The 15345-nt window shown below is 41.3% G+C and overlaps 1 protein-coding gene across 4 annotated transcripts in view; it reads right to left on the bottom strand.

The window, feature by feature from the left end:
• LOC126416283 (testis-expressed protein 2) overlaps window positions 1-15345 on the bottom strand; it is a 301194-nt gene that overhangs the window by 45793 nt on the left and 240056 nt on the right. For all 4 annotated transcript variants that reach the window (XM_050083929.1, XM_050083932.1, XM_050083930.1 and 1 more), the window contains one exon: window positions 12792-12873. In XM_050083929.1, coding sequence (XP_049939886.1) covers window positions 12792-12873 — 82 coding nt within the window. The remainder of the gene's footprint in view (window positions 1-12791; window positions 12874-15345) is intronic.

Raw genomic sequence — 15345 nt, 5'->3', positions numbered from 1 at the left:
GAAGCTTATTCATTCAATCATGCTGACGATACCAGTCTGTTCATATCTCCGCGACGCGTCAAGAATCCTACATCAAAAGGATCGAAGCTAACAAGAAGAATTCAGGTGAGCAGACGAGGGGCGATCAGGAGCCAGTATCGTCGTACCAGTCTCCAAGCATAATAGCGGTAACAAAACGGATGTACTCAAATTTACGAATGTTAGATGTTGAATATATATATATATATATGTAACACTGAAGGTCTGTTTATATTAGTGCCAGTTAAAGTTCTTCCAGAATTTGAGTACTTTCCAATCCTTTTTTTAATAATTCTTTAAAAATTTCCCTTTTAATTATTTAAACAGCAAATTTTTATTAAGATTTCCGATATATATACCTAATTCCAAGTCCCTCCACCACTATTCAAAATAGATTGAGGTCATATATCCAGTTCTGCACCAAAACAGAGGACAACAGAGATAAGACCAAAATATTTGATTCTGTTTTCTGAATCGCTTCTCTGAAGAAGATTATAGTGTGATAACCCCTTCTCAAATTTCCCACAAATACAAAAATGACTATTGAGATTTGTGACTGTGGGATACAGATCAATTACAATCATTGAACAGAGGGATCACAACTAGATCTGATGGGATACCTAAACAATTCTACATGTAATGCAAGTGAAAGCACTTGCACCTCTTCTAGGAATAGTCTATCATGAGTCACTGTAGAAACAAAGTTTTCCAGGTGACTGGGAAAATGAGATAGTCAGTCCTGCTTTCAAGAAGGGTCATCAAACAGATGAACAACTACATACCTATACCAACGATGTCAACTTGTTGTAGAATATGAGAACAAATCTTATGTATTATAACCTTTGTAGCAAATTTGCAACATTAAAAAAAATGGAGTAAAATGAAGGAAGATTGGCAAAGGATTGACATGTGGCACTGAGACTGGGGTTTGACTCTCAACATAAATGAGTGTAGCACATTGTGCATTAATAGTTGGAGAGATATATCACTGTGATTGCCAAGCAGTCACTGTAAATAGTCAAATTCAATCAATTTTGGGAGGAAGTGTACATAACAATTTAAAATGGAATGATGAGATCAAACAAAAACGTAAGAAAGGCAGACCTAGACAGAGATTCACTGGGAGAATCCTCAGGATGTAGACAATGCATGAATGAGACAGGTTAGAAAACCTCTGTTGCTTCTCAGTCTAGGACACTTACAAAATAGGACTGACAAAGGAAATAGAGAAGATATAAAGATAAGCTGCATGTTTTACTACAGGTTCATTCAGAATGTGTGAAATGATCATGGAGTTGCCCATCAAGCTCCACTGAAAAATGCTGCAAGAGAGGATTGTGTATCATGGTACGGTTTACTGTAAAATTCAGAGAATGTACATTTTGAAGAATAGTCAACCAGCAATTTGGTGCCTTCTCTAAATAGATTCAAGTTCTTATAGAGACTTAAGGGAAAGGGGGTGGGGGTGGGGGGTGGGAGGGGAGTGACAGTGGTAAATGAAGCACCTACCACTACACACTGTAAGGTTGTGACACCAGCTAACGGTCAACCAGAAAGGTTTTCATCAGGTGTCGATGTTAGTCAGTTTTTGACTGGCTTATGATGGTAAAAAATCTGTATCTGACCCAAAGACTTGCTTCAACAGCAACTTTAAAAATAGGACTTTACACAGATTTGAAGCTCTTTCAGATCAGCCATCACAAAACTGCGAACCGACAAAACCACAACAATGGGAATATGCTCATAACAACGAACCAAACTAATCTGCCCATATCCATCTGCCACACTGATTAAAGAGGGATTAATGGGAAGACATTTAGCAATACTTCAATGTACTTGTAACTAAAAGCTTTCAAATTTCAGGAACTTTTGGATATTACCCCTCACCAGCGCCATACTCGCACAATTAATTTTTCTGTATTATATATTAAGGGGTGGAATACACTTTCAGCAGCCTTCTGACCATCAGACTGAATTAAGGTATTTTTCTGCAAGTGATCAATAGACTGCGAAGCCAGGTGAGTTGTGTTTTGCGCCACATACTTGTAGACATTAGGCCTAGGAGTGGTGTAGAGTAAGTATTTCTATTACTTGATATTAATCAAGAAACTAAGTTCACTTTCAAGTGTTCCTTGAGTAACATGCTTAATGCTTTTACTGAAGCTACTGCCTGTATTTCTTCTATAATTATTATTTGGAAATTCCAAGTATTTTATTATCATAATTTATCTGATACCAGTAGCATAGTGATTGTGCCCCCAGAAAACATATGTAAAGCACTTTTTAATATCTCCAGTGCATAGTCTAGATCCTCAGTTAATTAATCTTAATGTGAAATGTTGTTGATCCTTCTAGGATCAACTCTAAAGAAAACAACATTTTGCTGAGGCAAAAACTGAAATTGGAAGGAAGAAGATACACATATTTATGTTGAGGTGGTGGATACTGTACTACGTTTAACTTGAGTTCTTGAATCTTCCTCAAAATTAATGACACTTTCTCAAGTGAAACTTCCTGGCAGATTAAAACTGTGTGCCGGGCCGAGACTCGAACTCACAGTTTTAATCTGCCAGGAAGTTTCATATCAGCGCACACTCCGTTGCAGAGTGAAAATCTCATTCTGGAAACTTTCTCAAGTGCCACTGATTAATACAAATGGAACTTGTGTCATTAGAAATGTTCTTCATGACAATATAACAATGACAATGTTACACTTTCAGTGAGCCACCATAGGTTGACTGATTAAAAAAAAAATTGCAAAGTGAAAAGCTAAGAGCAGCACATCCAGCAGGTGATGTGTAAGTTGTAAGTGTAACAGAGTTGGTTACCTTCTAGAAATTGTGGCACTGCATGATAGGTTGTCTGATTTGTGCGAGGGGACCAAATAGTGAGGTCATCGATCCCAGTGGATTAGGAAAGGATGGGGAAGGCAGTCAGCTGTGCTGTTGTAATGGAATCATTCTGGCATTTGCTGAAGCGATTTAGGGAAATCACGGAAAACCTACATCAGGATGACTAGATGCGGGTTTAAGCCGCCGTCCTCACGAATGCAAGTCCAGTGTGCTAACCACTGCACCACCTTGCTCAGTTGCACTCCATAAAAATTATTGCATCCGTCTGACAGTCATATGCTCTGCACACCAGTTAGGCCATTATGAGGACGTGTGCAAATGGCTTTCATCAACCTTGAGATATTTCCTTGTATGGCCTGGGCAGTATACCATGGAACTGGACATTGTCTCCACAGCGTCTGGGGTTGCCAAACTTGCCAACAGGCAGTGTGTGTGTTACAGCAGAGAGTGCTGTTGGCAGGGCGCTATTTTGCTACAACAAGTCACATATCCTCGCAGTGCCATGAATATATCCATCTGTGCCTGTCAGCAGACTACATACTAGTAGCATGGGATGCAAGACCAACCTGCAGAAGTGAGTCCTTATTGTGAAGTCAAGTTTTTGCAAGTGTGATGCTGTGCAGACTAACAACCATGCCCTACAGTGTTCTTCATCTACAGCCACAAGAGCTGTGGGAGAGCTGATGAGAGCGACACCGAATGCACTCGATGTGGCCAGTCTCTGGTCAACCATTGTGTAAACTGACATCAACAATTGATTTCCTTTTGTCGATTATATACATAGTACTTCTGCCATGATAATAAATAAATCACCACAACTTTAGTTGGCAACGTGAAAAAACTTAATACTACTTAGTTGTTGATGCTATCCAGTGACGTTAAATCTGTTATCTACTAGAAAATTTCTTTTTTATGACTAACACTACCATCATTGACTTTTTGTTGCATAACTTTCAATTTTTATTATACTACTGTGAGTATTGCTCTTTTCCTTGATTGTGATGCTTACACATTCCCTTGGGTGACCCTCTTTTTAAATACAAATTATACATGAAATGACCATTGTTATCAAAATAATTACTTTAACTGAAGTAACAATTAGTATGCTTGAAGCTAGTCTCTTAAATTTATTTTCTTTGGTTGCTGCACTGGCCTTTCTGGCCCTATAAATTTTTACTGTTTTAACAATTAAAACACAAATTGTTGATGGTCTGTAATATTTATATTGTATTATATTGGCCAAACGAGATGCCTAGCCAACCCCTAAAAGAGGAATAAGACAAACAGGAAACAAGGTAAAGCCATCAAGAACCACAGAATGAAATGTACAAGACATCTGCTACTGAAGACACAGGAGGTGAGGGAGTCAGTGGCTACTTGGGGTGTCTGGTGCCAACCTGTGAAAGTGGCCACAGGATGGTCTCCAACCTTCACTGTGAGACAAGATGAAATTGTCAGGTACCAGCCTTTGTTTTAGTCAGCTACCGGCATGCAGAAATTTTCACAATAACAAAAGACACTCAAGGACACAGCTGAATAAAGGACACACCCACGGGATGCAAAACACGAGGGTTGGAACTTAAATAGCGGCAACTATTTATTCACAACCGATACAAAAGAGTTACATGTTTGCACCTGTTACTGTTCTTCAAAGTAGTCACCAGCATTGTGTAGAACCTATTGCCAGCAATGTGGAATGCATAGTATACTGTTAGCAGAGCCTGTTGTGTTGATGGTGCGAATGGAGCGGTCTAAAGTTATGGTGATACTTGTGCACTACTATGATGGTGTTATCCTAATACATTACGTTCCTGCACGGCAGACTGCCAATGCACAGTATTACTGTCTGTTTTTGGAGCATCACCTGCGACCAGCTTTGTGAAAGAAGCGGCGACTCTTTCTGTACAACCCAACCATAATTTCGCACGACAATGCTCAGGCACATACAGCGCAAGCTGTGGCTGTTCTGTTCGGACGATGGGACTGGGAAGTACTGTACCATCCACCATACCCTCAGACTTGTCCTTGTAACTTTGATTTGATTCCAAAGATGAAGGAACTACTTTGTGGCATACGCTTCAGAACTGTTCCAGAGATTCAACAGGCAGTAGACCGCTCCATTCGCACCATCAAGAGAACAGGCTCCGCTAACAGTATACTACATCTTCTACATCGCTGGCAACAGGTTCTACACAACGCTGGTGACTACTTTGAAGGACAGTAACAGGTACGAACATGTAACTCTTTTGTATCGTTGTGAATAAATAGTTGCCACTATTTAAGTTCCAACCCTCATATTTGCTAGAATCATAGGAAAAACAATCTGCCCTAACAAGCAAGTTTCTCTCAACCAAAATTTTGTCAGCAAATGTCTGGGTCTTTCAGCACAAGAAAAAAAATGAGGGTGTTATTCAACAACTTTGATCAGAAGAACAACTTGAACCAGCCAATTAGATGTTTGGACACACCCACTAAAAATATGGCAGAGCACTATGGGTGAGATCGTTCTAGTGTAGGAGTTCACTTTTAGACGTCAGACAAGAGACTCTTGACATACACTGCACACACCTCAGAAGTCACACAGTACTCTGGTTTTGAGTGTAATGATCATTAGTGGATCACAGTTAGTAGACACCTTCTTACATCCACATCTGACTGAAGCTGAAAGACGAGCAGTGCCTGCCACACTCATGCCATACCAAACACGATGTCTGCCAAATCTAGCATGTATTAGGCCAGAACAACAAGACACCCCTAAATACTCCTGTCATACTTCACTTGCCAATGTGCCATTTGTCTCCGAGTAACAATAACTAATATGTTTGATAACGAACCTGAGAAATTTTCATAATAGGATGGGCATATTATTGTTTATTATTTCAACAGTGGTGATGAAGAAACAGTAATTCTTGCTAACCACTTCACTCCCTGCTATCACTGTTTCAGGACACAATGAATGCTTGGTCATGCTCATTACTATAAACACCACATTTCCTCATCTCAAATACTGTTTCCCTCATTACCACACCTCTTTAATTTTAGAGGGAAAACCACAAGTTAAAGGAATATGCACAAGAATCACCTCACGTGTACAAAATTATGGACATGCCTAAACTATGCTTCCAGTGATGACAGTCAGGAATGCAGATCAATCTTTTTTACTTCCTGACATCTTCGGTAGTAGTGAATGGATTAAACAGCCTGAAGTAGCCTGCCCGTAAGCACGCGATGGAGCTACTAGTCACATATTCTAATGCCAGTTATTGTGCGCAAATGAAAGAAGTGAGACATCTCTTCTATAACTGAAGTTTCATTCAATCCTCCTGTAGTAACATCACTGAATTCACATATTTCCGCTAAATTTGTGTATACATTGCTTGGGGTTGACAGGCCGGAGAAGTGAGGTGGCAGTGGTGGCTTGTATATCCAATCTGACATCAAACATAAAGTGTTAAGTATGATGAAACCTATAGACAAAAAAAGATAAATTCAAATTCACCAAAATAAGTCTACTGTGCTAGAAGTGTTTAATTAGTGTATTCTAAGAACTGCCAAGCACTCTGGTGTCCTTCCACTTAGCAGTGTACTCTCTTCAGTTTCTATATGGGAATTTCACTGTAATGGGAAAATGTACATGGACTTGGTGAGAAATGCACCATCCACAATGAACTGAGAAGATTATCTCATTCCAATATGAGCTTTTTTTTTCACTATAATGCAAAACACTATGTGACACACAGCCATATCCTCATACATGGTGAAGGGCAATGAAGAAACAGAGATTGCGCGGATATCAGCTTCTGGCCTCTCAGTACGACATAAAATCTATAGTCTACTCATCAAAGTCATAAGTGAAATACTACACCAAATGAGAAGCACGAAAATTAAATATTAAGATCACGACACATTGATAGTGAACAGCTTAGAAACTCTACGGCAGAAAATGACTATGTATCCCATAAAAGATGGGAAAATTTATGAATTTGAAGATAAGCTCAAGATTTTCCTTGAAAACACACTCCATCACCATGTGGCCGAAAACTAAGCCACAATTTATGAGGAACAGAGATGCCCATCAGATTATTAATTAAAATCTGATGCCTGAATATTAAGAATGGCAGAAAATGCTGTAAAACAGGATAAAGCAGTTCTACACTGTGTGTACATGAGGCACACTCATCCTGTTGTGTGTAAATATATCAGTTCCACAATTCTGTGGAAGTATGGACATTAGAAAGAAAAAAAAATCAGGGACTGTTTTTCAGGTTTCAGCTGATAAACTCAGTGAATTTTTTCAGCATCAGACAGTCACCATTCTGCTGCAAACCACCATCTGTCAGAGATCCAAGACTATTTATTTAATTATTTTAATTTCTCTTTTGGCTTTCTGTGGACACTTTTCAGTTTCTCACTTCTTCCACTTCCCAAGCATCCTCATAATCTGAGTTTTAGCCTTCCTTTGTCAGTTAGTTAGGTATTTTTGCTGTTTCTAAGTTTCCCGAACTCTTTGTGTGTGTCTATTATTATTCTGTAGCTGACCCTGTCCCTCATGTCTTCTGTGCGTAGACACAATTCTTCTAAGTCTTTCGCAGCTTCTTTCTTTCATCCATGTTGTGAGGTTCACCTATTTCTTAGTGTGTTCCAAGATACTTCTGGGCAATCTGCTGGAATTCATTTTATGGACATGCCAAGCCAGTCTGTTCTTCATTTTATTAGTCAACCCACTGGTCTGTGTGCACACAGCTCCTGGTTTCACCTTTACTTTCAAATGTTCCCTTGTTTTCTAGGTCCAATGTCTTCCTCAGTATTTCATTCTCTGTATTTCTCTTTTCCTTGGTTTCTGTTTTCTTGCTGCACATTAGACATTCAGATGCATGCAGCACTTGTGGCCTTATAACCATTCTGTAGTGCCTCAGTTTATTTTTGATGGATATTTATTTACTGTTGTATATGTGTTACAGGAATTTGTGACCTAATTCCTTTTTGCTAATCCTATTTTTACTGCCTCTTCTGTCTCATCCATTTTGCTGTATTCATTCCTGTACATATAAGCATTTGTCAACTTTCTTGATTACCTGTCCCTCATCTCATACATAAATTGTATCTTTTATGGAATATTTTCAGGTCCACTTTCTGGAATACTACATGTAGTATTCTGGCCTTCTCTTTTGCTTAGGATCACCATTTCATCAGTGAAAGCTAAGCATTCTATGTTCAGATTGTCCTTGTGATCCATTATTATACCTATTGTGCCTTCTTTCTCAAATCGTTCTCTCCGTTCCTGGATTATTTTTTTTCCAAAAGTAAATTAAATAGCACATTTAAAAGCCCTAGCTTCGATTCCACTTCTGTCTTGATCCCGAAGGTTCTGACATTTTTCCTCGAATCATACTTTAGAATGGTGATTTTACGATTCTCCTTGAGTACTTCTCTGGTCTTCTTGTTTATAGGAAATTCCTCTCTCTCTCTCTCTCTCTCTCTCTCTCTTTCTCTCTCTCTCTCCTTTCTTTCTTTCTTTTTATTATTATCATTTTGAGAGAATTTGTATGGAACTAGTAAAAGGCATATCCTTCTGTAATTATTCACATCTTTGGGGTCTCCTTCCTAGTGTAACGGGGAAAATGATCACTGTCTTCAAATCCTCTGGTATACCCTCCTTTTCACACATATCTTTCAGTAATCAAGTTATGTTCACTAGCATTACTGGCTCATTTTATAATTTCAGTTGATATCCAGTCTTCTTGTGTGAACTTGAGTTTCTCCTGACATCTCTTGTAATAACAAAGACAGCATGAAAACTGTCTTCCCATAAGTTTATGCATGATGATAACTTACTCAGGACAATAGACACTGCTGTGCAAAATTTAAGGATGAAATGTCCCTTGATGAACTATGTGCCCCCACCTCTCTCCATATGAGGATACACATAGATTTGTCCAACATGATCATTTTGGTGATCCAGGTGGTATTGTGTGGGGAGGTATAATGCTGCAGGCATAATGTTGCATTGGCATACTGACCTCCAAATTTTTGAACATGGTACACTCATCATCAACATTACTGTGACACCGTACTCCTTCGCCATGTGCATCTGTTCAGGGATGCATTTGGCCCTGCCTTCACTTTTTAAGGATGACAACGTGTGAAGGCATTGATCAGTCCAGATGAAGGAGCTCTTGGCATGAGAGGATATTACATGACAAGTAGCCTGTCCTGCCTGTCCCCTTGACATCAATACCATTGAGCATGCGTTGGATGTGGTGGGGAGATGCACTGCAGCATGTCCACAGGCACCAATCACTATCCAGCATTTGTCAACTGTGTTGGTGGAGGGGTGGAACAGCCTACTGCAAGAACTCCTAACCAACCTTGTGGCCAGCATGAGGGCATGTTGCAGAGCATGCACTGCTGTCTGGTGATCATACACCCTATTAAGAAATACATCCCACCTTTTGTAATGTCCAGGGGACCACTGCAAATTGAGATGACTTCTGTGTAATTATTGTCTTTGTATGAAAGTGTCATTTCTGTTTGTCTCATTACGTAATTCCTTCAGTTACCTTCTTTACTGTACTGTAGAGCAGGGCTTCCCAATGTGTGGTCCGCGGGCCCCTTAGAGGTCCGCCAGCTCTTTCTAGGGGGTCCGCGGCCACCCTTTACCAAATTGTGTAATATAATGAGTAAAATTATTGAATAAAAATGTGAAAATCAAATTCATCACTTTTTTTTTTTTTTTTTTTCGTGTGAAAAAATGTGTGCTTTTACTTCAGGTCGTATTCCCAAGCAGCCTTTGCGGTTCCTAAGTGAGAACGCATACACAGTGTAGTGCCGGAGAATGCGGCTTCTCTGATAAAGTGTTTCGCAACAATACAGGGGTCGTTTGTGCGCCGGCTCACGGCGGTAGATGCGCTGAAACCTTTTACGCATGCGTGGAACGAGCTTTGTCGACCAATCGCAGCACTCGCTGGCACATATGGAGCCCCAGGCATCATTAAATGTTAAACTTGCTTTGTCAGTGCACTACTTATTTCATAAGTCGATTTTTTACCTTCAAGTTGTTTTCATTAATCTCTAAACCAAAGACTATTGATACTTCGGCAGGGGGGGGGGGGGGGGGGTAATTGGGAACAGACTAGGGATCCGCCATGGATTTTCAACTGAAGAAGGGGTCCACCAGCTGAAAAGGTTGCGAAGCTCTGATGTAGAGTACTATACTGCAGCAGTTCTGTATGTGTGGTTCAAGTTTCATCATGCTATGTTACTTGGCAGTGACAATCGCACAAAAGTTACTTTTGTCCTTAAGTCTTGCACATCAGTGTATTTAACTCATACACTTTCAACTGATGAAACATTACAATAGAATAAATATGAAAAGCACCAGTGGAAATCTCTGCTGGAGTATAGGCAATACCGTATCTACTCGAATCTAAGCCTCACTTTTTTTCCGGTTTTTGTAATCCAAAAAACCGCCTGCGGCTTAGAATTGAGTGCAAAGTAAGCGGAAGTTCTGAAAAATGTTGGTAGGTGCCGCCACAACAAACTTCTGCCGTCGAATATATGTAGCGCTATACAGGCATGCTTTGCAGGCACAAAGATAAATACTGACGCCAAAACCTCTGCATCAGTAAATAAATTAAAAAAAGGTGGAAGACGAGCGTTTGCTCTGCCCCGAGTTTCGACCACCGCACTTTTCATACATTATCCAACGTAGTAAATACAAATTCCGTATTGTTCATCTTCGAATGTAGCAGCATTTCAATGTACTACGAAAACCCGACTGGAACGACTGTTTGGAATGTTTATCAATATGGCCAACTCCACCTTCTGAATTTTTTCCAACCTGTGAGAAGAGATCGTTGCTAACAGGAATTTTATGAATCACATGCAGTATTCTCTGCACCATAAGAATAATACGAATATAAATATTTTGCCATGTATTCTTTCGTGTTTGCTGCTATCTCATTTAAATCCTGTCTGCCTAATAAACTACGAAACTAGAGAGACAACAGCAAACGCGGAATAATATACATATGTCATGTTTATATTCGTATTATTCTTATGCCTAATAGTGACACAGTCAGAAATGAAGCACGGCAATTGACTAGATTTTTAAATCTACGATGACTAATTCCTGTGCAGAATGTAATGTACTGAAGAGGCGTCTGCAAAGATTTTCAAACGGAGAAAAATTTTCGCTAAACTCTAGTTCAGAACATCATCTACCACACGCAGTCTATTATTTGGTTCTTGTTGATCATTATCAAAGAAAGCAGCAGTGTAAGTAATAACAAATAGCAGTCTCTTGCCATTGTTTCGATAATGAGAAGATTCCTCTTTTAAGCCATGGTTGCGCACACAACAGCAAGCCATGCCGCGAGCGGCGACAGGCCATTAACACTCATTAACAGAATGCGGTAAACAATGCATGACACAGTACAATAATACATTTTCAGCTTAGAGTGACGTGAACACCTATAACATAGAGAACGGCACTTATCAGATCAAAGAAAAATAAGCAATCAATTCAAACCAGACGAAGCACGTGAAAAAGGAAGGGTACCCGTATAAATACAGACAGAGCGCCTGACGCACAGCAATGCCTACCTGGTAAAGCTTAACTGCTAAGCTTACGGCTTGAACCAAACTACTGTAGCTGTATTGTCATTCATTCAACCTAAATTGTGTCTCATATTACAATGGACCAACTTTGTTTCGATTTCGAGGTGTGGCCTAAAACTTTTCTCTCCCCCTTGAATTTCAAGTCTCAAATTTCAGGTGCGGCTTAGATTTGGGAAAAATATTTTTTCCTTGATTTCAAGTCTCATTTTTCACGTGCGGCTTAGATTTGAGTGCGGCTTAGATTCGAGTAAATACGGTATCTATCTTAGCGTAACTATTACCAATAACACTGTGGAGAGTGTGATAGCAGGTCTGACTGACATTATTTTATTTCCTTTTACAAACAAGATATATCCGACTCCATGAAATTAGGCATGTCCCCAATAGTATCCAAAGACGTGGAATATTTTGTCAATGAAAGCCACTCCATGAAATCAGGCATGTCCCCAATAGTATCCAAAGACCTGCAATATGTTGTCAATGAAAGACAGTATACTTGCGGACACCTTCAACGTGTATAATTATTAATCAAGTTTTAACAGACACTACAGCACAAGCTCTTCAGTAATTAAGGTAATTGATGATCCAAAATTTGACACAGAAAAATACGAAAAAAATTTGACACATTAACTTTGGCAGGTCTCAAAAATGCAACAGCTAAAACTTCCCTACAGTGTGCTGAATATAAACCTATCTATGTTTTAGTCTACTCTTCACAAACAAACGTTAACTTTCCCTTCCTGCTGTAGATAATAATGTTTTTATTTTTTGTATCAGTACTGTTTCCAAGTGCTATATTCCATCTTTAATGTAAACTCCATTGCAATATGTGTAATACAGACGACAATGATAAAATGTAAGGAAAGCCTGATGAGATGTAAGAAAGGGCTTTATGGCTCTAGCCTTGGTATGATAAATCAGTAAAAAAAAAAAAAAGATTCTTGGCTGTTTCTGATATTATTTCCACCTTTCTAATCCTTACTTATTGTTCTCTGCTGCACCTAAAAAGTAAACAGGATGTCTTAAAAATGCAGCTGAAGACCTGACACTTGAGTTATCTATCAAGCCATTTGTCATTTTGCCTATCAATAAATACAACATTTATCAAGTTCAGATCAATGCAATGCTTTAAATACAATAAAAAATTAACTGAATTTTCCATTGGTGCTCAGCAGAACAGGATAATAATATTAAAAAAGAAAACACTTCCTAATTAGGGAGAGTTTCCCACTTTACTAATACAATAAAAAAGCTTTTATAACTGATATCTAAGAAAAAGAACAAAATACTGACTAAGCTAACCTGCTGAAAGTAGCGAGAAGCAGCTATTCTGCTAACCATACGCAGAATCTTCTTGCCAGTGCCTCCACCTTGTGATGCTGCACTGTAACCACAAACTTTGGAACAGTCACCAAACAAACATACATACACTTTCATACACACAACAATTTATGAACAGTATTTTGCATAGATTTATAAGCTGATTATACAGGTTCAGGGCAATAAAGATGAAAGATTCATTTCAAGCATTTCAGTGACACTAATCTTTATTTACAACTACTAGAACTCTAATACCTCTAACACTTCAATATGAAAACGGTAGATAACAACTTACGGCACAGAGCAGGGACTGAGTGACAGACAGGCACATTGAAAAAAGTCTGGGAGACAAAACAATAATACACACACACACACACACACACACACACACACACAGCTGGATTCTCCTTATTAAATACCATTAAAACTGTGAGCGATCGGCGAGCAGTGCACGGGGCAGAGAATGGAGAGGCAAAGCCGCCAGGCACGGGAGCCGCTCGAGGCATCGCTAACAATGAACAGACAGGACAGACGAGCAAGTAGGGGACAACAGACACTACGACCAACCAGGACACAACACGAGGCAAGCAAGCAAGAAAGGTGGTGATAAACATGGCGAGACAACAACAACGCAGGGACACTCCAAACAATGGCAGTATGTATCTCAACACACGGAAGTGGAACGCAGTGCGTCCAAGACGCATACGTGAACTACGTGAGTACCAGACTGCCGGGGTAGTGCTGCTCGACTGCCTAAATACATGACCGCGGGAAACGCGATTGGCCGTGGACTTCACGTGGTACGGAAAGTGGCGCACTCACAGAGTGACGCTCATGGTACAGGCGCGTGCCGGAGCACAGAGACCCCTAGTGGGTATCCAGGTTCACACCCTCTGGTGCGCCTTCAACTTCTGTGCCTTCCAACGGCAGATCCCTCTCCTGTAAAACCTGTGTGTAATGTCGGAAATGCCTCGGACAGTGGCGTGATGGGTGGAAGGAACAGAGGGAGATCCTGTGTTGTTGACCACCAGGGATGCACTCAGAGAGCAGTCAGTGCAATCCATCAAAATGTCACCGGAGGGCAGGGTATCACGCGGTGCCTCCGAGCCTCGTGGATGCGGGAAGGAGTGCCGGTGTGCCTGCGGGGAGCTGGCAGCCAGTGGCAGTGGGGCCGACTCAAGAGCCTCATGCACACCAGGAGGAGGCGGAGGGCTGCGGAACTTGATGTGCCACGAAGGGGTATGAGGCTGGAGTTGGTTATGGTGGCGGTGATTGAGCCCCTTCTGTGTCTGTACTGACATCACACGCCACCTGTGGCTCACAACTACTTGGCAGGAGTCCAAGCAGCCTTTCCCCCTATACGAGCAGGCCCACACGGCAATGCTCAAGGTGTAGCCCTGACAGGATTGGAAGCAGGGCTCAGAAGGTGACGACGTCAGCAGATGGAGCAGGGTCCGTGGTTGCTGCCTGTGGGGGAGTTCGGCCGGACTATGACCGTCAATCAGCATGGTGTGATAAGTGCTCAGTAATGAGGTGAGGGCTGATGTGGTGGCAGAGGATTCAACCGCTTTTGTCAGCTGTTGTTTAAACGTCCTTACCAATTGTTTTGCTGTGCCATTGGAGGATGGATTGAACGGAGAGGTGCAGATGTGTTTGATACCATTGGCCACACACAATGCGTGGAAGGAGGCTGCCGTGAAATGGGGCCCATTATCAGATACCGAGGTACGAGGCAGGCCTTCGATGGTGAGTACTTGAGCCAAGGCCATGAGTGTGGCATCAGTCATGGTGGATGCCATGTACACCACATATGTGTATCTGGAGTATGCATCCACAATGAGTATCCACACCAATCCCAAGAACAGGTCCGCAAAATCAACATGGATGCAGTCCCAGGGCCAGCGAGGTGTGGCCCAGGGTGTAAATGACTGCTAAGGGCTGGCCTGGTGATGCGCACACACCGTGTACCCAAGGACCAAACGTTCGATGTCACCATTGATGCCGGGCCAATATACATGCCAGCGAGCCAATGCCTTTGTATGGGACATCCCCCACTGTCCACAATGTAGCAAGCGAAGGATGTGGTGGCACAAACTGTGTGGAATGATCACCTGATGAGTATCAGCCCCTGTGGCCAACAGAAGTATACCCGTCATCGCCGAGAGCTTGTGTGAGAGGTGCTGCCAGGGGCTAAACTCAGTTTTCAACCAGTGAGGCAGATAAGTGGGCCACAGTGGGTCACGTAACAGAGATACTGCCGCAGAATGGGGTCCCGGCATGTGGCAGAGGCGACCAGTGCAGTGGTGACAGGAAATCTGTCCAGTGTATCTTGGCGGGCCGTATCAGTGTGAAAGCAGAGGACTTCCTGCTGGCCAAACTCGGGATCAGGCCTCGAGGAGAGACATGGCAAGGTATCTGCATTGAAGTGTTGAGAGGTGCTGAGAGGATAACATAAGTGTAATTGTGTAAGAACAGCACCCAGCACTGGAGACATTGAACAGTTCACTCTGGGAAGTGTGAGTGTGGGCCGAATAGG

This window comes from Schistocerca serialis, chromosome 8, assembly GCF_023864345.2.
Source record: "Schistocerca serialis cubense isolate TAMUIC-IGC-003099 chromosome 8, iqSchSeri2.2, whole genome shotgun sequence".
NCBI lineage: Eukaryota > Metazoa > Arthropoda > Insecta > Orthoptera > Acrididae > Schistocerca > Schistocerca serialis.
This window is presented reverse-complemented; position numbering and strand designations above follow the sequence as displayed.